We start from the raw sequence: 23056 nt of genomic DNA, 5'->3' as shown, positions 1-23056 counted from the left end.
GCCACGCGACGAGCCGAATAACGGGGTTGCTCCCGATTGTCCCCGCGATGGTTGCGCGGATGCATCCAGCGAGCGAGCGAGCGGGTACCGTTCGCTTTTAACGACGGTTTCTACCGCCATCATAAACTCACATCGCGCGCAAACGGCAAGGATCTGAGAGAATTGTCCAGCTTCCTTCTCCCCCTCCCCTCCCTCTGTCTCTCTACCACTGGTTTCACTCGAACCCACCGTTTTCCCGTCTCCTCCTCACGTGTCCGTAGATCCTCTTCTCCTTAGCTACGCATAACGACGTCCTCCGGCAGGGGGTTTCGCGAGAGAGACCAACGGTACACACGTCGCAAGCTACGATCTCCTATGCTCCCTTCCCTCCGGCGGCCTCGTTTCGCTCCTTTTTGCTACTCCTTTTTCATTTCTTCCCTGCTCCATCTCCTCCTCCTCCTCCTCCTTCTCACTCGCCTCCTCTTCCTTCGCCTCCCGCTGTTCTGCTCCGTCTAGTTGGGTGCCGCTGCCGTTGCTGCGCCCGCTTCTTCTTCTTCTTCTTCTTCTGCTCCTTTTCCGTAACGGTGACGCCGGCTTCCCGTTACGCGTCCAGCCTGAACCGTCCGAACGAGCGGCCTATTCCCTTCCACGACGATGAGCTTCGTTGCATTATGGATGCTGAGCGAACGAAGGAAGGATGCGGCTAATGCTGGATGGATGTCCCGTTTGTCTCTCAGAAATAGAAGAGCCGCGGGAGGGGAAGAGGCTCGGCGCTCGCGCGAAATTATATCTTTCGCCGTTTAATTCCTTTTGCGTCTTATCTCGCCTTGTTAAACTCGACGAACATGCGGGAAATTGGATACCCTCGCAAAGTGCATCTCCCTCGTACCCGCGAATAGTCGTACTGTCCCGTTTCTCTTATTACATAATCGATTTATCCCGTCATAATCAATTCACATGTCCCACAATTAGTTTTACCGCACGGAGAGAATGCCTTCTTAAAATTTTCCCCGAAGATCATGTAATCGTGGGACAACATGGCACTTCGGAGAGTTTCACGAGAGTTTCGTGAAATTTTACCGCGCATTCTACTAGTAATTACACCAAGGACCGAAGCAGAATGGCTGTCTTGTACTCTTAAGGCAATATTTTGTGTTTTAAATCTTTGTCTTAACGTAACGCACAATAACTGTCTTGTGACTTAGGAACACAAGACAGCCATTTCGCTCAGGCCCTTAGTGTACATCGAGGGGTAAACCGCTGGTCGAAATCACGTACACCAATGCCTACCAATGCCCAGTGGGCATTACTTTGTCTTGTTATCTCTTATTTTAAACGAGCGAGAGCGCCCTCAGGTCCGAGCAAGATGTCGGTAGCCCAACAATTGCAATCTAAAATGTGAATTCATGTACCGTTTTCCACCTTGTCCTGCGCGCCGGTTTCTTTTCGGACGTAACAGTTTCGTTTGGACGGAATCATTGTCGTCGGTGAATTCGCATATTGAAATCGATAAACGATTTCTAATAATTTCAAATGCTGTATTTAGCATTCGATACCCGCCTCCCCGTACCGTGAGGAATTCTTACTTTCGCGAAATATTACCTCAGCCAGGATAAACCCCGAGAGAGAATTGTCTCCGTGTCGAAAAGGGGAAACGGCGTATTAATTTTTTTGTTATTCTTGTCTGCTTACAGAGCAGCATTACGCGGCAGCTGATTCCAACAGTTCGACGCCCGCCAAGAGCTTCGTACCGTGCAAGGTCTGCGGCGATAAGGCGAGCGGCTATCATTACGGCGTTACCAGCTGCGAGGGTTGCAAGGTGAGTATCGAGGAATCGGGTCGCGAAGTGTCCGAAGGCCGAGACGCGGCACGTCTACGTTAATTTTCGCATAACAATTATCGGGGGAGAGAGAGATGACCGGCGCGTCGGACGTTTCGTTGGCACCGATTAATCTCCGACTGCTCGCGCCGGAGCAATTTGCCGGGAAGAATCGATTCTCAGCTGTGCACTTAAAATCCACGTAACGTGATTAATGCGACGGCGCTTAGTTCTGTGCCGACGCGCAATTACACATTAATGACTCGGAAAGCGCAGCCGGGAGCGCTGGGGAGACCCTTGCACCGTCGCGGTTTACCAATCGTAACAAGTCGGAAGAGAATTACCCCACGTGCAGAGGTAAAGGGGAGATATGCCCGAGACGATATATCGTAAAACGGAGTCGCCTCGTAGCTTCCGATAGCCCGCGGAATATTCGCCGATCGGTTTGACCTCGGCGGCGCAGCGGTGGGTCGTGCACAATTTACAACTCCGATCCGCAAGGATGCATGACGATCGGGTAATAATCCGCGAAACGACTCGTTCGCACTTCGGGGCAGGATATTTATCGGTGCGCGGCGCGCGCGCACGTCTTAAGCATCGTGGGAGATGCGCATCCGCCGCTGCACGCCTGAGATTTCAAACACGGAAGCCCTAAGGCCGGAGTTAACGGTGAATTGGTGCATTCTCGCATTTGCTAGCAGCAAGTTCTGCGGGTAAATGCACGGAGACGGCGCGCTCACACACACACACACACACACATACATAATGCGCGTGCCGGCACGATTCCGCCGTGGCAAGTCCGCCTGAAGTTAGCCGAGGAGCGAGCCCTTCGATCGCTCGCATTTGCACCCCCTCGAGTGCGGCTTGGTCTCGCGAATTCGTGCCGGAGGTATTTTTCCTTTAAAGAGGAGAAAGAAGAATTTTCGACACCCAGGCACGTTTTCAATATCGAATAGCATCCGCGCACTCCGGCTCCGTCCTCTAATATCCGTATTTCCGAGCGCCAGAAATTTTCGGTACTGCTCGGTAACGCGTGTCCGATATCCCCTCTCGCGAGTCGAGAGCACGGTCTTGCATGCAGGTCTGGAAACTCAAGCCTGTCGCACAATGGCCCAGGCAACAGGAACAGGGAATCGAATTTCTGCCGCGCTGGATCGGTCGGAGGAAAATTTCCGACGAATCCAACGCGTCAAAAATTCTATTCTCTATTCCCATTGTCTGTTGCGTGGCAGTTAGCGCATGGCTCTCGGTGTACGTTCCAACGAATTGCCTTGGATGGCCCGTAATGACGAATTCTTGCGTAGTCCGAAAATGCAAAACGGATAATAATAAACTTTTGTGACAAAGTTAAAGCTACCTTACACTGACCAATGGCAGCGACGCACAGCGCAAACTAATTTCGGCTTAGAAACTGGCGTAGCCCCCGCACCGCACCGGAGCTTCCAGACCTGTGTACGTACGTCCGTGGTCGAGAGTCGAAAGTCGTTCGAGTGATGAGAGTAACATTCGCGCCGACGGCGGGAACCAGCGGGGAACCCCCGAAATTGTTATCTCGATATTTAACCCAGCGCCTGTCGGTATCAAATAATATCGAATTATCAATAATACCGAAATTTATAACCGATTAATAACGTCGAGGTGATAAAACGAATTTTGCGTGCGCGGCTATAAATTGTAATTTAAGCTGCAACAAATCAATGAAACGGCTTGCCATTGTGCTCCGCCCGTCCGACCGGGCTGTTACTACTGCGCGGTGCGCCGCTGCATTCGTCCGACCCGCGCCGCGTTTTTACTACTGGCCCGACGTGCCGCCCGTGCCGTTCGCCTCTCCTTTATTTCTCACGCGCGGTATTTATTGTCGCGCAAAATTCTAATGTAGCCCTTTCCCTACGCTGCGTCGCGAGGCGAAACTGTTGTCTCGAAGATTCCCATATATTGCGCGACACGCAAATCCCTTGCGGAGGACGGCGGGGGATTTGTGTCGAATTAAAAAACATAAATCTCGTCCGCAGTGCCTTATTTCGCGTCTCCTTGCCTCAAGTCGCGTCTCACCTTATTTGTCTGGCGGTCGAAATTCTTCGGGGACTCGTTTTGTACACGGATATTTATTGCAAACGCAATATATGTCGTTAGGATAATTCTTGACAAACTTCAATTGATTTTGCTAAGTAAAATCAGTTATAATCTACCTAAGTTATTGGCTTTAATTTGAAATATCCTGTGCACGCCTTCTGTTCTTGTGACAATTGTTGTAACGAGACGACAAATTAATTTATTTCCACAACCACGTTCAGTTGGACGCCATGTTTTCTAATAGCGAATTCGGTTGCTTGCACTCGTGCGCACTGAGTGCGCACTAAGGCTTGTTTACATAGCCAGTTCTTATATTTAATCAAATTGAAATTTAAACGCCAATTGTTAGGATATTTCTCTCGGTCCTTTTTCAGATATAAATCAAATTGAAATGTAAACGCCAATTGTTAGGACCTAGGCAAGGTGGTGGCCATTATATCGCTAAGTGAATCCGTATACCGTATTATTCCTACCCTGTACTGCGTATAATACGGTATACGGATTCGCTTAGCTAATATCAAGGCTAATATAATGGCCACCACCTTGCCTAGGTCCTAACAATTGGCGTTTAAATTTCAATTTGATTTATATCTGAAAAAGGACCGAGAGAAATATTCATCGTTCTTATATTTAACTTTGTCTTAAACACATGGCATGTTCAAACAGTATTTAGTCGAAGAATGGTCCGTGCAAACGTTGTACAGACCATTTTTCTGGATAAGAAATATCGCAAGGGGTATTTAAGATGATCTTTAAATATAAGAATTGACATGGAAACAAGGCTTGGTGTGCACTCAGTGCGCACTAGTGCAACCAACCGAATTCGCTATATAAGATCTGTACACGTTTGACTTACGACACCGACTTATCCAGATGATCGTACAATAATTTTGTTTTTTCCCCCCCCCCCACACGAACCCGGCGAGGACAAACAAGACGGACGCGCACGGTATAACGTATCGATTTTAGAAACGAGCTGAGGTCGCGCGCGCCATCGGTTACCAGTAATATCGACAGTTGCATTACGAGCGGGTCCGTCCATCGGGGATTCCAGGATATTGGATGCTGGGATATACGTTAACGTTGTAGCATGACGCTGTTACAAATACCTTTCATCAATTAGCACCGATGGTAATATGCCAATAAATCGATGCTTTCTCAATTGCCCGGGACTCATCCATATGCCGTTTCTATTATTCCATTACTTCCGCGCGAGCTGTTCGCCTCGGCAAAGCCGCAGCCGCCTGGTGTTTATGTAACACATATATTAGCGTGCATAAAGAAATAAGGCCGCAGGCTACATACGTGCACTGAGCATTCCGATAATACACCGAAGTATAAATAGTAAGCAACGGATATTTCGGAGGTTCCTATAGTATCCGGGCCAATAATACGCCACCTCTCGATTTTTTTAGCATGACTAATTTTTAAGCGCTCGAATGAGAAATTTAAAAATCAAGATGTACTTCGGTAGCAAATTTCATTACCCTTCGTGTACAAGATGAATCCTGTTATCTACCGTAAAATTTGGAGCACACTCGGTGCTCAGAAAACCTTAAGGCGATTGTACTTTCGGCCGGTACTGTATATTGAGGGATTTTATTCTAAAAGATTATTTACACAAATTTTGGAACGAATTTCGAAATAATGGAGATTAAGAATTTAGCGAACGGTAGCCACCCGCGAGGTCTCCGCCGGGGAAGCCATTGATTCCGAAAAGATTTACAAAGATAGTCAGCGGTTATATAACTAGGTCCACTCTCTGTCGGCCCCTTTGATCTTTGCGGCCCCGATCACGTGGTATTCCGCCATGCTGCCGGGCAGGATCCAACGATACGTGTGTGTGTACGCGTACTCGTCAAAGCCACGCGACCACACGTACAATTTTTCTCCCATTGGTCTGCCCAGAACAATGTCGGATGCACAGAAGGGATCGACGCAAAACGGAAGAAATGACGGAGTGGACCTACTGGTTATACTATGGTTCTAGCGTATCCAGAAGCGTACAACGTGTTGTTTATCGCTTATTATTAATTGTGCTGCATACAAATCCCGATGTAGTTACAGGAGAAAGTTTCTCATCCGCGGAAATGCGCGCGAATTCGATTGTCGAGATAGTATATCGGAAGTTAAGAATTTGGCAAACGATAAGCGAAATCTTGGCTGAAAGCATTGACATAGGTTTTAGCACTTGTTGTTTGACGTCTGATATTATCTGATTATCACTTGCCACTAATTGGAAGCATCGAAATTTCGATGTAATCGCAATAGAGAATTTTTCTCACCCGGGAATATGAGGCGCGTTCGAGAACTTGCTTTTCTCATGGGCGCATCTTTTTTCCGCTACCTCTCTCACTTTTCCTGCGCTCTCGGCGTCACAAAGAAGGGCACGGAGCGTCGTATTTTATACGCGGGGAGATATAATTAACCCCGCGACGGTCTATGGGATCGTTATTAATAGCGCCTTCTTACTTCCTGTTTCAGGGCTTCTTCAGGAGGAGCATACAGAAGCAGATAGAGTACAGGTGCTTGAGGGACGGCAAGTGTCTTGTCATCAGATTAAATCGGAACCGTTGCCAGTACTGCAGATTCAAGAAGTGCCTAGCCGTCGGCATGTCCAGAGACTGTAAGTACCGTGGTCGCGCTACCGTTTAGCACAGCAATTCCCATCGTTCTGTCTAGACAGTCGGCAAATTTCGAAACCAGTATCGAGCCGCGTCTCCGATTCTCTCGAACTCGATTCTCCGAAGTCAAACAGAGATTTTTGTCGGTCAATACATTTTCCCGAAGATTGCGAGAAAAATTGCCGCTGTCTCCTGCTAATCCCGTTATTCTGTCTGTAAAGTGTGTCAAGTGATTGCAGTAACTCGCGAGATATATCGACGAGTGCTCCAGAAAATTATTTAGGAACGTATCTATAAATAATCTATCGTCTACGTATTCTAAGGCATTTGTAATACCAAAGTACACGGGTATATAAGAATTTATTTACACGGACTCGCTCTTTTATCCTCGTTGTATACCGCAACATTTTAGTCGAACTTTCATGACGGTCGACGAACTGCTAATGCAAGTAGTAGACAAAGAGGGAGAAAATATTTATTAATAGTCAAGAAATACTCAGGCGAGATTGTATGTTAATTTGCGAGTTATACCCGCGTATGCCGAGTACGACTTTGATTCCTCGCGCGTGTGTCAGAAATGAGCTGACGAGTACGGCGGCGCCGTTAGAAATTCAAACAGAATTCTACGAGATCGCAATTCTGGCCGTCAGTGATGCAAAATCTACTTGCCGCCCATGCCGAGAGAGAGAGAGAGAGAGAGAGAGAGAGAGAGAGAGAGAGAGAGAGAGAAAGAGCAAAGTAAACCAAAGGGCAGGCGTGTACATAATTAAACGTCAGAGTTCCAGGGCGCAATACCTGGGTTCTACGTGCACGACGCGCGAGCTGCGAGTACCGCTTCATCATCGTGTCACGTGTCGCAAACGAAATTGTAACGAACTCACGTAGACTCGGGTGTAATAATCTAGAGAAACGCAAACGAGATGGCTTTCATTTAAATCCTCGTGACTCAACTTTCAGAAATGTTTCAAACTTTCGACGTGAAATCCCTCGAGTCCGCGGCGTTTAAATCAGGCGTCCGCGAAGCTAAAGTCTACCTAAAATTACGCGAACCGTAAGACTTTATTGTCCCCGGAGCGCGCGGCTCGCCGAGGATCCCCCGATTCTAATCGGCCGCGGTCCGAGAAGCGCAAACCCGCTCGCTTTTTAACATCTTCGCGAACGAAGGATCACTTCTCCGGTCCTCGGCGTGAAAAATTACCCTCGCTCTTGTTATCGCACGGAAGCACATCCCGGTGTGACAATGCGCGTTAAAAAGGGCTCATTTAGGATTATTTGTGGCGAACAAACGGCCATTACGTTCCTTCGTTAAAGGGTGACTTTTGCGAAGACGTCTTTTTTAATTTGACCAAAGGTTTTATTCGCGAAAATCAATACCGCCGAGGAGCGCCGCCGTATTCGCGAGGAGCAGGGGAGAAACATGTGTGAATAATTCCATTGGAATATCTCGAGACCTCCCTAGCGATCAGCCCCTAGCGTTGCCCGTCTCTCTTTCCAGCCGTGAGGTACGGCAGGGTGCCGAAACGCTCGAGAGAACGCGGCCCCGAGGACACGATGGCGACGACCATGACGACGACGACGACGACGACGACGATGGCGGCCATGGAGATGCAGCAGCTGACCACGCCCGATACCGGCAACAACAACGCCAGCAACAAGAACAACAATAACAACAACAATAACAACAACAACAACAACAACACCCAGAGCCAGAACGCGATCTCGCGGGTACCGTCGGCGGCGGTGGTCGAGGCTGATCAATCGGACGCTGACGTGAAGCAGCTGGCCGTGTACGATGTGATTCATCAGGTGTCGCAGGCTCATCACGCTCATTGCGGCTTCACGGAAGAGTCAACCCGGGGCCTCACGAGGAAACCTATGATAATACCGGTGAGCCATTAGAAAATGAAAAAGGAAACTAATCCGTTGGCGGCCTTAAACGTCCGGCGTATGTGAGTAGTTGAATTCAATCTAACCGAGACCTATGTAGTTCCTTTAAAGATCCTCGATTGAGAGAGCGAAACGGGCACCCGTTGCGATATGCATTGCCTTTCTCTTTTACGGCGCGAAAACGGAATTAGTTTAATTTCTCATCGCGCACTAAGACTTCCCGCTGGAAGTGGTAGCAAACTCGCAGGTCTGTTTGTAATCTTGCTGATTAGGCGAGTAATTCTTCGCAGCCCACCAGCCCGGAAGATCCGGAGGCGGCGTCCTCGACCGCGGAAACGGTCGAGTCGCAGAGGATCTGGCTGTGGCAGCAATTTGCCACGAGGGTGACGCCGTCGGTGCAGAGGGTGGTGGAGTTCGCGAAACGGATGCCGGGATTCTGCGAGCTTTCGCAGGACGACCAGCTGATCCTGATCAAGGTCGGCTTCTTCGAGGTGTGGCTCTGCCACATCTCCAAGATGACCACCGACAACTCGATGACCTTTGAGGACGGCACCTACTTCACCCGCCAGCAGCTGGAACTGATGTACGAGGTGAGATTAAGGCGAAGGGCTGGGGTAGCCTGCATTAGTCTACTTTCAGCTTCGATAAAGCGACACGGACTAGGACTGGTGATTTCCTTCGAAGGCTTCGACATTCCAACTTTCGAAGCCTCGAAGTTAACTTCGAATCTTCCAAGTTATCAAAAGTAACAGCCCTAACGCGGACTCGTACCTATTTCACCGGGTCTAAAATTCGTACTGCCTGTCGCACATCCGTCACATAGAACTCTTGAATTGTTTTTTCCTCCGTCGAGGAATTGAAAATAAAATTTCGACGTGACGTTAACTGTCCTCATTGTTGCACTGTAATTTTACTCGATCTTTTACGCGATCGACAGCCCGACTTCGTGTCCGCGCTGATGCAAGTCACGTCGTCGCTGAACGCCCACCAACTGACGGACACCGAGCTGGGCCTGTTCTCGGCGGCGGTGCTGCTGAACGAACGACCGGGGCTGAACGACGTCAAGGCCGTGCAGAGGCTGCAGGATCGCGTGCTGGAGGCGTTGAGGGTGCAGGCGACCCGGCCCTCCGGCGAGAGCGCCGGCGGCACGGTCACCGCGATCACCAACGTCTCGCAGAGGATACCCGAGCTGCGAGCGCTCGGCGCCAGACACGTCAATCTCCTGGATTGGTTCCGCAGGAACTGGACGAAGCTCAAGTTACCGCCGCTGTTCGCCGAGATATTCGACATTCCCAAGTGCGAGGAGGATTTGCAATGAAAAGGTAATCCCCGGTAATAAATGAACGGAGACCGGTCGTGCGAGTGAAAATGGAGGAGAGCGGATTTCCAATTCGCGTTCAGCGTAAGCGAGCGCTCCGTGAAAATGCGAGAGCGTTCGCTCGCGCTCGGGGCATTCGTTTCTAGAAGAGCGGAATGACGTCGATAACATCGTGAAAAAGATACGAGCAACGAGAAGCGCGAATTCTGCGTACGGCTCGATAATCGATAGCCGACCTGGCAGCAATGACATTTGCAAACGAATGCCTTAAAAGGGTATTCGTACGAAATACGGGATATGTTTACCGCTTCATGCTTTTACTTTTGAACAAGCGCTCGCTTTTATCTTCCACTCTGGAAACCCTTGCTGTATTTTTTATTCATATTACCCAATGTAATTTCATTCTCTCCCGCTTCTGTCTTGGTCGTTTGATAATTCGACACTTTCGGTAAATAAGAATCGCAAATAAGTTACTTTGTCATTATTCGTGTCATGATAACGAATATAAAAACTATATAAAGACTATATAAAAACGTCCGAACAGCGCAAAATTGGGGCAACGAACTTTTATAATAATTCAATATGGTAATTAATTACTTGCCGCGACTCCCAAACTGTCAAACAGCTTAGAGTTAGACCAATAGAGATACGAGTTAATTTTCGCAAACCGTGTTTATTGCCGTGACAAGTTTCTGCTGAAAGTATCAGTTAAGTTTTACCGATAAATTAAACCCTTTTTCTTTAATTTACCCAACCTTAAGACTTTGAATTGCCGAATACAGTGAAGTGTCCTTTGTTCAGCAGCCTCTGTAAGCTGCAGCGAGGTAATTCGAGACCAATGATGCCGTGGTGTCGGTGAGAAGCCGAGTCGCCCGAGCGCTTGCCGAGGCCGTTCCGAGTATCTAGAATCGTTCGTTTCAACTCGTAGAGTTAGCGAAACACGTCTAACACGGCCACGAGAAGAAGAAATTCCAATTGCATGAAGAACGGGCGGTTGAAACGAGGAATGAAGCGTGTCTGTGTGGAGACTGTCGCGGAGGGCATAAGAAAATGAAAGGGGAAGGAAAAGCGAAGACGCGCGATTGTCGACGGCACTTCCCGCTGGCTTGGGTGTCCCGATCGCTCAAAAGTCAGCGGGGAAAGGAAGCTTTCGGCCGAGGGATCGCGAAGGACTTGCCGAAATTAGGAAACGAAGAAAGGAGAGAGAAAGGGGACAATTACAGGGCGCAATCGTCGATTGTATGAAGCGAGATCGAGCAGTCGATACCAGGGTGAACTTCTGGAAGCGATCTTTCAAGGAACCCCGTTCCCAGGATGCCTCGATCGCTCCAGCGAGTAACAGAAGATGATCTCAAGGGAGGAAAAGATCACCTTTAAAGGGCCGCGCAAGCAATAAGACGGAACTTGTCCGTGCAAGCTCCGCGCAAGCTCGGAGGACAATTCGCAGGTGCAATTTGCTCAAATTCAACGGAAAACGGTACTTGTACTATTCGCCAAGCAATAGCACACACGCATTACAGCACGCGCGTCTCCGAACGGGCGTGTACTTGAAATACTCAATCGACGAGGGAGAGATCTTTCGCGCCGCCGCGTCAAGTAAACGGATGGCTGTTTAAAGCGTTGCGATGAGAGAACAAAAGCACAAAAGCGTAAGTCGAGCCATGGACGTCCGTTCGTGCTCAAAAAAGATTCTGTCCTTTATTTTTCCTTCTGTTTCTTCAGATAATTCTAAGATTTAAGATAAAAAAATGTATACATATATACACAGCGGCAATATATACATATATGTATGTATATATGTATATGTATGTATGTATATATTGCGTGCAGTACCCGTCTGAGCGGCTAGAGTGGAAATCGGCCAAACGATAGCACAGAAACACCAACTATACTCAACGGACATATCAGAAATTAAGATTACAAAGTGTTCCCTCGTGTATTAAGCGTTGCCGAGCACGTATGTGTCTCTTGCAGGTGTCGCGGCCGGCGTAATTGCGATCAGTTCAAATTTCGATGTTGCGGACACGTGGGGAAGGGCCACTTCAACGAACGGATGCCTCTCACGGTGGAAGAGAAGGGCTACTTTTCGGATAAAACTTGAATTTCACGTGCGAACTTCTCTTTATTATACGTTTTACAATTAATTCGTAATAATATACAGTAATAATAAAGTAGATTCTTAATTATACACTCGTACATATACATATATGTAACTGTGCAAGGGGTTGAAGTGCCCGCTGAAATCGGTACAGTTTCAGCTGGATTCTTAGATCGCTAATTGATGAATCGAGACCCCGTGTCCGCGACATCGTGAGGCCGAACTTGTCGTTTCCGATTCTTGATCTGTCGCGATACCGAGGTGATGATGAGCGATTGTACGGCCGCGTAAATGTAACGAGAACGCGCGTGCGATTGGGCGCGAGGCTCGCACGATACAAGCGCGAGCATACATGTACGCATACAACAGCTATGAGCTTACGTATGTAGATAATGAGCGCGCGTGCGCTGAGAGGTAGCGTATACAAATTTCACGCTGTAAGGCCCGAGAGGAAATCTTTATAGGACGTATCTCTTCTTATAGGCGCATCTGCTACGAATTTCAATCTATGCAATCTCTATTTTTATTACTCGACAAGTAGAATAGCGAATTATATCTCGATATATATACACACATATACATACACACACACGTATATGTATGTATGTATGTATGCATATGTTTATGTATAATTATAGATCGTCGCGCGACGCTTCGGGAGGCTGTTCTGGGCGGAAGCGCGCGAGTGAGAGAGAACCGGAAGGCGCGAACGGCGATTCGGATTAAAGTTCCTCAATTAGTCACGCGGAAAAAATTTGCACGTTTGCACGCGCTTAACGTCGCGGCGAACCGACGTCTGTGATTTTGTAAACCGCGCCCCCGAGATGACCGGCGTGCGAACGCGACGAGTCCCGGGCGTTTCGTACACGTGCTCGCGTACAACGAGGAGGTCGCGTACCGGCCCACACGTAACATACACACGGCACCCCGGACCTTGACTCGCGATTCCGCGCGGAACGATCCTGCGGCGTACGCGCGACCGGCTCTTCAAACTTTAAACACTAATGAACTTTCTGACAATGACTAGCGTATAATGCATAACAATATATAATCATCGCTGAGCGTGCGTGCACGTATTTGTGCACGTTTGTTTGAGTGTGTGTGTGCGCGTGCGTGTGCGTCTGTGTGCGACTTGTGCGCGAGTGCGTCGAAATACTCATCCGCGAAACATGGAATAGGAGAGCAAAAAGAAGTTTATTGATATAGATATCACTGTTTTACCTATACGCCGGGCGTGCTTAAAGTAACGTAAACCCGGTTTTATTATCGCTGTCACTCAAATCTAAAGAGGAATCGAAGATACTGTCCTTGCGATATTAGAGGAAGGAAGGATTTTCAATCTTTTATCACTCTATCCCTTATTCTCGCTCTTTCTCACTCTTTCTAAGCGCTCACATCAAGTTGTGAATAAACATATCATACTTAATTAATATATTGGACAAAGAGGATATCACCGTTTAATATAATATAAATATATATATACAAATATATATATAGGAGAAATATATATATGTATATTACAAAGGAACATTATATTGAAGCTATATTGCAAAAAAAAAGAAGTAGCTGTTAATTAACGCGTTAATGTCGAGCGAATCGCAAGGTAGGACATATCGGTGATTACAACGCAACGATCACGGTCACGTGGTAGTGTTCTCTCGCTTTTATATTCTAATCATCGTAATCGGCAGTGGAAGGTCTCTCGTGATTCAATATAAGTCGAGCGTGCGTGACTTGGCGCTTATTGATCGTAATATTGTTTCCGCTTTCTATCCGATCATTGCGAGACGAGAAAAATGTCGATTGGAGTCTCAGGGTTTCGGGTAAAATTTCTCGAGAAAGGATGAAATCCAACGGCGAGAATCGACAGCGACGTCGACGTCCCGTGGCTTGTTAAAATTGGAGGAATGTGCAGTGGCATAATTTTCCAATTTCAAGGAGCTGCAGGGTCGAAAGGGGAAAAATGAAAGAAAAGAAGAAGCGAGAAGGAGGGGGGAGGGGGAGGTTTCCCGAGCTAAGAGAGAAAGAAGGGACGGTGGGATTCCCTAAACATTAATTTTGCATCACTGTCCGTGGTGCAAATTAGAAATGAGAAACGCGAACAAAGAAACGGATAAATATTAGAAATATTAACACTCTTCCGAGATCGACATTTTTCTCCGGTTACGTCACGGTCGTACTCTTCAAAATTTCTAGTCCCACGAAAATTATTCGCCGAGGTAGCAATCGTGAATTGAAGAGGTGTTCTGGCGAGCGTTGCTGGAGTATATAATTAAACGGCCAAATACATCATAGTAATAATATAGCGTAAACATTGTATTATTATATGATAAAAACAAGATAATTCTCTATCTGTCTCTGTCTCTTAGCGACGACGCCGGTCAATCGTCCTTCGTCGTCCTTGCGTAGCGCCGATAGTGTTCCTTCGTGTTCTTGCCGGTTGTCCGCGCGCGCGAATCGACGCTGTTCCACTTTTAGGGACGTGTCCAGGTCCTTTCGCCCTGACTTCGCCCAGATCTTTCGCTCCGATCGCCAGCGGCCCCTCGTTCTTCGACTTCTCGTAGCGTAAACGTCGACGATTGGCCGGTACGGTAACGAAGAAGAAACGGAACGATAATCAAGAGTCTGTGTATTTTGAGCCTCGATATAACGCGGCAGGGACCGAATAAGAGCCGGATCGCAGACGCTAATGCGTTAAATATTTACGTTCCAATGTACACGAGACTGAGTTTGCCGTCGAACGGGATCCAGATTGGAACAAAATCATTATAGAAACAGTCAACGTACGCATACTTTTCACCAGCGTCTGCAGCCTGGCTCTTATCGGACCTTCTCATATTATCACTTCATGTCGAAGAGCCTTCGTTTTCTCCTATTCGTTTGAACTTACCAAAACCGGCCCGAACGGGCGGTTTGTCCTTCTTTCCCCTCCCCACATCCCCAATTGTCTCGGTTTTCCTCTCATGTTCCGACCGAGACGCAAGGTTCACACACACACACACACACACTCTCTTCTCCTTTCGCCACCCCCCTGGACTCTCCTAATTCGATCTTTCGCTTTGTCTCTTTTTCGAGATTCGAGATTTCGGTCATGGTGCTATAGTATCTGTATATATACTTATACAAATCGTTGATATAATCAATATCGTTACAATTAATAATATTATTGCGGTGAAAATCCGATTATTATCGCTGTGCTCCTACTGCTATTATCATTATCATCGATATGTTTATTATCATTACTACCATTAATTATGATTATTATTATTACGATTATAATTACAATTATTATTGATAAAGATATTATTATTATTATTGCTATGTTAAATGTACTTATTAGTGATTATAATCTATATCAACGTTATATATCGTCAGCGGCGCTATTTAAGTCGAGGAAAGGCAAACGCTAGAATGATAAGGCGATCCAAATGGTTTTTCGAAATACTTCTATGTATTCCGCCCGCAGTTGCCAAGACTGCATACATAATAATCGCTCTTCGGTTTGATAGATTCCCGGTTACATTGCGCGCATTATGCATACCCGTTCTCTTCGACACACATCAAAAGCAGCGACATATACATCCGCAGATACACGGGACGGCCACAAATTCGTACGAACGAAATTCTGCCGACAAATTCCACGAAGCCAATTTCTTTTTCATTTAATTCGTCATGAATATTAAATACTGTGCGAAATAAGATTCTATTTAATTGAGTCCATTTAAAATTGAAACGTCTATTTAAACCGAAACGTTAATATCTATTTAAAAATAAGACGTTATTCTCTATTAATCTCGAAATTCAGATTACAGAAAGTTACATTTTCAAGTACTCTGACATTTGTGTTCAAAAGAAATTGATCTTTACTATAAATCGATTAAATAACGAAGAAAGATTGGATTATGTCGAGTACTTTTGCGAATTTGAGTCCGTCGTGTATACGTCCAAAAGCGCTTGACGAAAGAAGTTAAAAAATCGTGAAGGGACTTCGTTTCCATATAAGACTTGTTTATATTCACGGATTCTTTAAATTATAAAGACAAATTCGAAGAAACTGATTGCTCGTTTCGAATACTCCAAGTATATGTTACCGAATGTTTAACTTGCATCAAGCGGCTTGGACATATGGTGAACAGTGGTCAACGTATAAATAGTGAATACTATGCTCTGCTGAATTTAAGATACTTGGTATTTTTCAGTGAAAATTTTCAAAAATCTGTCTTACTTTCGTTGGAATTAATATCGTTGTGGTTTCAAAGAGAATACATATCAATGTGTATTAATCTACGCATTATTGACACTCCGTGAAATAAGATATTACACGAATCAACCTTATCTCTTGACGCGAAGAAACAATGGGCCGAAATGTAATGTTTGTTCCTATTTACATGCTCGCCACTGTACGTACATGCAGATATAAAATACCCCAGTTATCGCGCGATTTCTTGCAACCTTAGATCTGGCAAAAGTTTCTGGCCAATTAATCCTCGAATTAACATTTCGTTGAAGTGAAGTCCATTTGACAGTTATATCAAAAATGAAATGTATCCATTTGCGAAGAAAGACCAGTTCGCAAAATCCAAATAGCACAGGCGAGCTTCATGAACTCAAAGAGGATTCTTTCTTAGTCCTTTACAATTTAACACAATCTGTTCGAAGTAAACTCAGAAGAATTCGTTTCCGTTAATTAAAAAGGATTTCTTTTATATTCGACAATGGGCTCAAAATTGATGACCAAAAAAAAAGGCGAATTTGTTTGGAACGGAAATGAGACGGAGAAAGAATTCATTTCGTAATCCGGGGATGCAGCGCGAATTCTTTTTAGATTCTCTGTGCTATCTGGGAATACTGCAACTTCACAAAGTTGCAACTGAATGATTATTTAAATGTAGTTATTTTTTTTCTTATTTCGCCTTGAGATGCTTCTCAAAGTTTAACGTCCGACATTCGCAGTTGAGAGAAAACGCGCGACACCCGGAGTACCGTGTACACATATACATTATTAACGAGGGCGGAGACGATGGCGACGACAAGGATAATGGTAACGGTTGGGCGATATCGGCGTGCCAAGGGAGGCGGGGATTATTCTTAAAAGAATATATATAATTACATATATATGTATAAAATATAATATAAACGAAGATAAAACGATATTAAGGGTAACTACGACAAAAAAAATGACTGCTCTATACTGCTAAAGTACAAATGTTTTCATTTAGTTGTTTTATAAGACGATATCGATCTGTTAGGGCTCGCGTTTGTATCTCGCAATTAGCGCTAAGCGCGAGACTGTCGCGGGTGGGTTTTTATTTGTCTCATAATAAAAGTTGCGTATAGAATGTTACATGAGATTAAGAATTTAGATGAGCGCATACAGATTGTTAAATGTGAGACACAAACGCGGGTTTAAGTTTACAGCGCGCCGGCTTGGGCACACATACGTATAGTCCGGCGCGTGTATATATATATATATATATATATATATATCTGTATTTATTTGTTAATCTCTAAACGCGTGGCTTCTCGAAGCCACGCGTGTATATTCATACAGGATATCGGAAAAATCTTTCCATCGGCCGCAGTATCTTTGGTCAGCCGATCGTTTAATTTCTTATAAGTTCTTGCAATGCTATAATTCTCCACAGCTCTGATTATAACAAACTGTTAAACTCAGATACACAGAATATCTGTCTAATCATTCGAATTGCAATATCGTCCGCGCCTGACTTTTCCGATTGAAATAATTCATGAACGGATTTTCTCTGATTTGACGGAGGGAAATTCGATACCAAGTCCAATTGATTTAGATATCCTGTGTGTATAAAGCATGCATTCATACGCACACATACACGCATATCACATAACATATTCTTCTACTGCTATATTCGAACGCATGATGTGCATCCTCTCCATTTCGTCCATTTCGTCCATTTCGCGAAACATAAGATAATGATATTCGATTTTGTTGTCTCGTCGACAATCGTGGTAGCGTCACACAGCGACATTCCAGCTGAGCGAACAGATCCTTATTTAGAGTTTATGATGAAATGCAGAGTAATTCAAATTTACGTTGCTCAATCGCGTGTCGCGCATGGAAGAAAAATGGAGTATCAAGCCTACTAACATCTGCAAATACGTTATTAATGAAGTGTAATTTAATAGACTGACCGGCGATGTCCGCGTAATAAATGTTTTTACATTTTAGCCTCTGTGATCTGAGAAAATGTTATGTCTTCTTAAAAGTATCGGACAATCAAAAGTTGTCTCGAGGAAGCGACTCAAACGACGGAAGAGATTTCGCAATACTGTACAAATCTTAAGAATATATTTATTAGAAAAACAGAAGAAGTGTAAACGTAGCAATTTCTTCAATTTTAACTACAAATTGAACGTTGGAGAGATCCTCTATGCTTATTGCCCGATGATTCATCCATGGCGTATATTCTTCGTACGAAGATTAAAAAAAAATGAAAAGGAAGACATTTATAAAATGTCGCTATCTTATTAAGAGAACAAAGTGTCTCTCAAATTCGGCGACATATGTTTGAATCACTCTGTACGGTCGTGAGTCATTAATTGACGAAATTACAGCATATTATTTTCGCAATTTCCGTTAGAGGTATCTATCGAACGACCACCGTGTATATTGTGTGTGTATGTGGTTTCTCTCGAGTGTGCATGGCCGTGCGTGTACGCACGTGTGTGTGCATGCATGTATGTGTGTGTGTGTCGCCAGTTTCAATTAATATTCCACTTGTAACAACGTTTCAGAAATAATAACATGCTTGCGGCGTAACTTGTTCATTATAAAAAGCAAAAAAAAATACAGACACTTTCTTCTGTACCAGAGATTTAGCGAGCGAATGCTGTAGGAACGATTAGATTTAAATTCGTTGATTTGTATTATATCACGTAAGTGAGAAATTTTATCGATTTATTGTCTCTCTCGCCCTCTCGTTAGGATTACTCGTTATTAATCTTGTCCCGTTATAATACAGCATTATAAGGTAAACGTAGCGAAGGTTTAACATTCGTCAGTTTTCCAAAGGCGTTGGAACGACCGCAGAATCGTTTATGCGGGATCCCTCGCGTCGTTCTTCTTATCATCCATCCGCTTTCTTCTCCCCGTTATCTGAACCGATCGACATTAGATTCTCCCTATTGTTAAAGCCGTTCGATCACCTAACAAATACGCGAGAAAACTTGTGCCAATTACAAGACTAATCATTAATACGTACTAATTCATAGAGAACGAGAGGGAAGCGACGACGATCCGCGAAATCGAGGAGCTCACTTCCGAAGGGGCTCGAGCGCGTATCCTTAAACGAAATGAAAAAAAAAAGAGATTGCCGCGTAAGGAGAGCCGCGTGCGATGCACGATCTGTTCTTGACGCGCATTCAAACGGCGGACTACAGGTGAGCTCTTCGATTGCAATATACCGGCGGCGATTCTACTTAAGTAATCGCACATATCGAAATAACATATATATACTTTTTAAGGCTGTATCAATGTTTAATCGTCCATAGGATCCGGGATCCCTACGGACATGTGTAAACTAATACAAATTTTGCCTCCGAGAGGATAGTGTAGCATGGCAATAAAAAAAAAAGCGATCGTATGCTTTCTTCAAGCGTATCTCTGTTTTACATATCTCGAAAAATTAGAACTCACACACACACACACTCTCTCTCTCTCTTTCTCTCTCTAACTCTTTCTCTGTCTCTCTCTCTTGCTATCAAAAAATTCTGATAACAGTTTTGAACGCAACGTAAGAAAATACGCAGGAAAGAGAAAAAAAATATTACATATAACAAAGATTATGTTTACTAGTGTTATTATCGCGTGTTTTTCTAGTCCGCGAAAGATTTGTGATATATGTTTCAAAAAGGAAAAAGATGTACAAGAGAAATTATTTATTGTTACAGCCGATCCTCGATCGACGTGCCGCAATGCATTTCGTTGTGAAAATTGAAGCATACCTTGAATGCGTTATATCCTTCCGACGTGTATCATGAGTGAACTGTGATTAACACCGAAAAACTTCATATCGAACTTTCTAAACGACCCGACGGGACGCGAGAGCGCCGGCGGAGCCCGCGCTGGCGGCTCCGGGCGGTCTCCGTGTCAATCTCCGAGAAAAACGCAACGGGTTTTACTCGTAATGTCGCCCCGTTTGCGAAACGTTACATATGGTAATGAATGTTACGCTGTCTCGCTACAATACTTACGCATCGAAACCGTTAACGATTTTTAGCTATTAAAAGATTTTACGACTCGTGCTCTTCGGAAAACCGATATCTGGATGTGTCTACGTAAAGTATAGGCATATGCACCTCTGATTCTCCCCTCCGCAGAGATTAGGGGGAAGAGCCCTCCGATGAAACTTAGAAAGTATAAAATAATATATACCGAGATGTACACGGCGGGACGACACACACGCGTACACATGCATACACACACAGAAACACACGTCCACACACACACACACGTACGTACCACGCTTCTTTTATATTATATATGACTATATAACGCGTTAAATATATTTCATTGTTATGAGTTGACAAGCTCTAGGTAAGGATTATCTGCATCTCTCTTTCTTTCTCTCTCTCTACCATTAAGTTTACCATTATCATATATATATATATATATATATATTTGAATAATATATATTGTATCGCAATCTTTTTGCACTCATCCTTTCATCCTCTGCCGATTTCTCCCTCCCCCTCTCTCTCTCTCTCTCTCTTTCGCAGTACTCTTTTCTCATCCAAAATGTGCATCATCCCTCTAAAAAAAGGTGTACTTTTTCATATAAAAGGCATTGCCAAAATAAATATGGGGTTGGAAGATTTAAACTGGAAAATTTACTTTCACGCTTCGTACCTCCGTCCACGCACGGGACATCCGAACATTCCCCCTTCATTCTCGCTCCGGCAATCGCACTTTGTTCGTCCCCCAGGAAAAAGGTGGATCAAAGCCAAGACCGTAAGACAGATTTCGTTTAATGTTTTCTAAAAATGTATGCACACAGGAGAGCTCGGTGATTCACATAATTAATATAAATAGTTAAAATTTGGCAAGAAGAATCTGTTGGATAATCCTATTCACACAGATATATGTACAGACCTGCAGCGTACTTCAAAAGGTTGCGTTCTCGCTGTATCTTTATTCAAGTACTACGGCGCTCGTACTTTTCTCCGTCACGGCTAACGCCCGGCGTCACCGACGTCGCTCAACCTTGCACGTAGCTTAATTCGTTCTCCGTCTCTTCCGACTGTTACTTCGGAAAGAGACAAACGTGAATTAAACCAAGATCGAAGTTAAGCGACGTTTGGCGAGAACCGGGCCTAAATCTTGCGGACTCATGACACGTCAGTTTCCAGTTCCTTCAGATACGGTAATAAGTCGCCAAGCGCGTCTATATAGTAATTCGGTACGAGATCCCGTTCTTCCCGTCGCTCGGACCGCTCCCATCTCTCGACGTCGGACAGCGCGGTCACTCCCGTCAGGACTAGCAGAGTGGTAAAGCCGCAGCGAGTCCCGAAGAGTATGTCAGTGTTACACCGGTCGCCGATCATCAGAGTACGCTGGGGATCGACGTTGGATCGTTCCGTCAGCATCTTAGCCATGTACTTGTCCGGCTTGCCCATAATCACCGCTTTCCTCTCCGAGCAGCTCTCTATGCACCTAACCAGACTCCCCGTACCTGAAGTCGAAGAGAGTCGTAGATTCTTAATCGACGTGAATTACGGCGGACGCGGCCACGCGAATTGTTTCCAACGTTTACCGGGTATCACGATGTCGTCCGAAACTGGATAGTTCTCGTCCGTGTTGGTGCCGATGAAATGTACACTGGCGTCACGCAGATACGTAGCCGCTTTGACCATTTTAGGGTAGCTGAAGTGTTCGTCGAAGCCGACTATAACCGCGGCCACCTCGGGATCCCTCTCGAAAACGGAATACGGTACATTCGGTTTAATCGGGTCCGGTCCTGTGCCGCAACACGAGATATTGGCCTCCTTCAGTTCCTTCGCGATCGCTGCGGATAAAAGAATCTATGTCAGAATAAGACGCTCGCACCTTGAGTCGCACATAGCGGCTTTTCTTTCAGGAGACACAGGCAAATCGAAACAGCTTGACCACGGTTGAACAGCAAGAGATCAAAGAAGATTTCACAAGAGAAGCTTCTATGGAAAACAGTTCTATCGAGATACACGGAGCGGATGCGAGTTTTCAAACGTGTTGACTGGCTGCAGGATAGAAAAGTCGTCGAGTGGCGAGAAATTCTCGTGGCCAGCCAATGCGCTTAGAAACTTTGCCGTGCGACAAATAGTACCCGAAGAGTCAACGAGTTTGAATCAGATTTTAAATGGAAAGCGACGTGCGTCGATTCGTGTCGAAAGTGTCGAACGTGCTTCCTAAAAAGAGAGCGGCCCGGAGTGCATCTCGTGACGACGACTCGCGGAGCCACCGGGCCTCTCACCCTCGGTGCCGATGACGTAGACCTTCTTGCGAAAGCCCAAGCTCTGCAGGTAGCACGCCGACAGGTGCGCGGTGCACAGGATATCGTCCTCGGCCGCATCGAACTTGAGGGCCCTGCACTTGTCGACGAGGTCGCCGCGGGTCTTCGTGCTGTTGTTCGTGACGTAGAAGACCCGCTTGCCGAGCCTGCGGAACAGGTTGACGACGTCCGCCGCGTGCGGCAGGGGCGTCATGTGCATCCACAGCACGCCTGAAAGGGAGAGCTGAAGGAGTCAACGTCGTAAACGTCAACGCGCGCGCGCACGCAGCCCGCACTCACCGTCGCAGTCCGTCAGCACGGTGTCGAACGAGTTCAGGAACCTGTGGACCTTCTGCCGCGCGAGCGCCTTCACGTTCACCGCGGACATTGTTACCTACAAAAGCGAGGACACGTATATCACGGTTGTCGGGACGACGGGGACTAACGGGGATATATATATATATTATATATCACGAGACACGGTAGTGTCTCGCGCCAAGTATAAGCGACTAAGTATAAGCGACAAGCTATATACATCTCCCCGTAATCGCCATGCGTGCGTATTATCGGGTGATAACCCAGATAACGTTCCGGTATTTACCAGTAACGGCGCGTATCAAAACGCGCGACTCGAGTGACGACACCGATGACACGGATCAGCTGAGTTCGCACTGTCACTTGATAAAAAGTAAACAAAACATGGTCGGAGCCCGCGTTCGGGCAGTCCCGCAATCTGCGATGATCGCGCGGTGCGAT

General features: G+C 45.7%; 2 protein-coding genes across 3 annotated transcripts in view; one reads left to right on the top strand and one right to left on the bottom strand.

Annotated features, from left to right (window-relative positions):
* Positions 1-13287, top strand: part of LOC105559640 (ecdysone-induced protein 78C) — a 90124-nt gene extending 76837 nt beyond the window's left edge. Inside the window, exons 3-8 of one of the 2 annotated variants that reach the window (XM_012008079.1) lie at positions 1674-1798; positions 6356-6497; positions 7991-8382; positions 8673-8972; positions 9320-9704; positions 10502-13287. In XM_012008079.1, coding sequence (XP_011863469.1) covers positions 1674-1798; positions 6356-6497; positions 7991-8382; positions 8673-8972; positions 9320-9700 — 1340 coding nt within the window. In that variant the 3' untranslated portion in view covers positions 9701-9704; positions 10502-13287. The remainder of the gene's footprint in view (positions 1-1673; positions 1799-6355; positions 6498-7990; positions 8383-8672; positions 8973-9319; positions 9705-10501) is intronic. The other variant, XM_012008078.1, reaches the window with a different exon arrangement.
* Positions 13288-20785: 7498 nt separating this feature from the next.
* LOC105559638 (phosphoglycolate phosphatase) lies at positions 20786-23056 on the bottom strand. The gene is made up of 5 exons (XM_012008077.1): positions 22902-23056; positions 22601-22694; positions 22283-22531; positions 21587-21838; positions 20786-21505 (listed from the first exon to the last, which is right to left on the bottom strand). Exons 2-5 carry the CDS (start codon positions 22686-22688, stop codon positions 21162-21164), a joined length of 933 nt encoding a protein of 310 aa, XP_011863467.1. The 5' UTR covers positions 22689-22694; positions 22902-23056; the 3' UTR covers positions 20786-21161.

The sequence above is a fragment of the Vollenhovia emeryi genome, unplaced genomic scaffold (genome assembly GCF_000949405.1).
Source record: "Vollenhovia emeryi isolate VEMERY1.0 unplaced genomic scaffold, V.emery_V1.0 DF939261.1, whole genome shotgun sequence".
Classification (NCBI taxonomy): domain Eukaryota; kingdom Metazoa; phylum Arthropoda; class Insecta; order Hymenoptera; family Formicidae; genus Vollenhovia; species Vollenhovia emeryi.
This window is presented reverse-complemented; position numbering and strand designations above follow the sequence as displayed.

Excerpts from the sequence above, each read along its gene's own strand:
- LOC105559638 (XM_012008077.1), bottom strand. The coding sequence starts at position 22,688 with ATGTCCGCGGTGAACGTGAAGGCGCTCGCGCGGCAGAAGGTCCACAGG. Across the intron at positions 21,839-22,282 it reads CTACGTCATCGGCACCGAGG|CGATCGCGAAGGAACTGAAG; the intron begins GTGAGAGGCCCG and ends TTTTATCCGCAG. Across the intron at positions 21,506-21,586 it reads GGACGACATCGTGATACCCG|GTACGGGGAGTCTGGTTAGG; the intron begins GTAAACGTTGGA and ends CTTCGACTTCAG.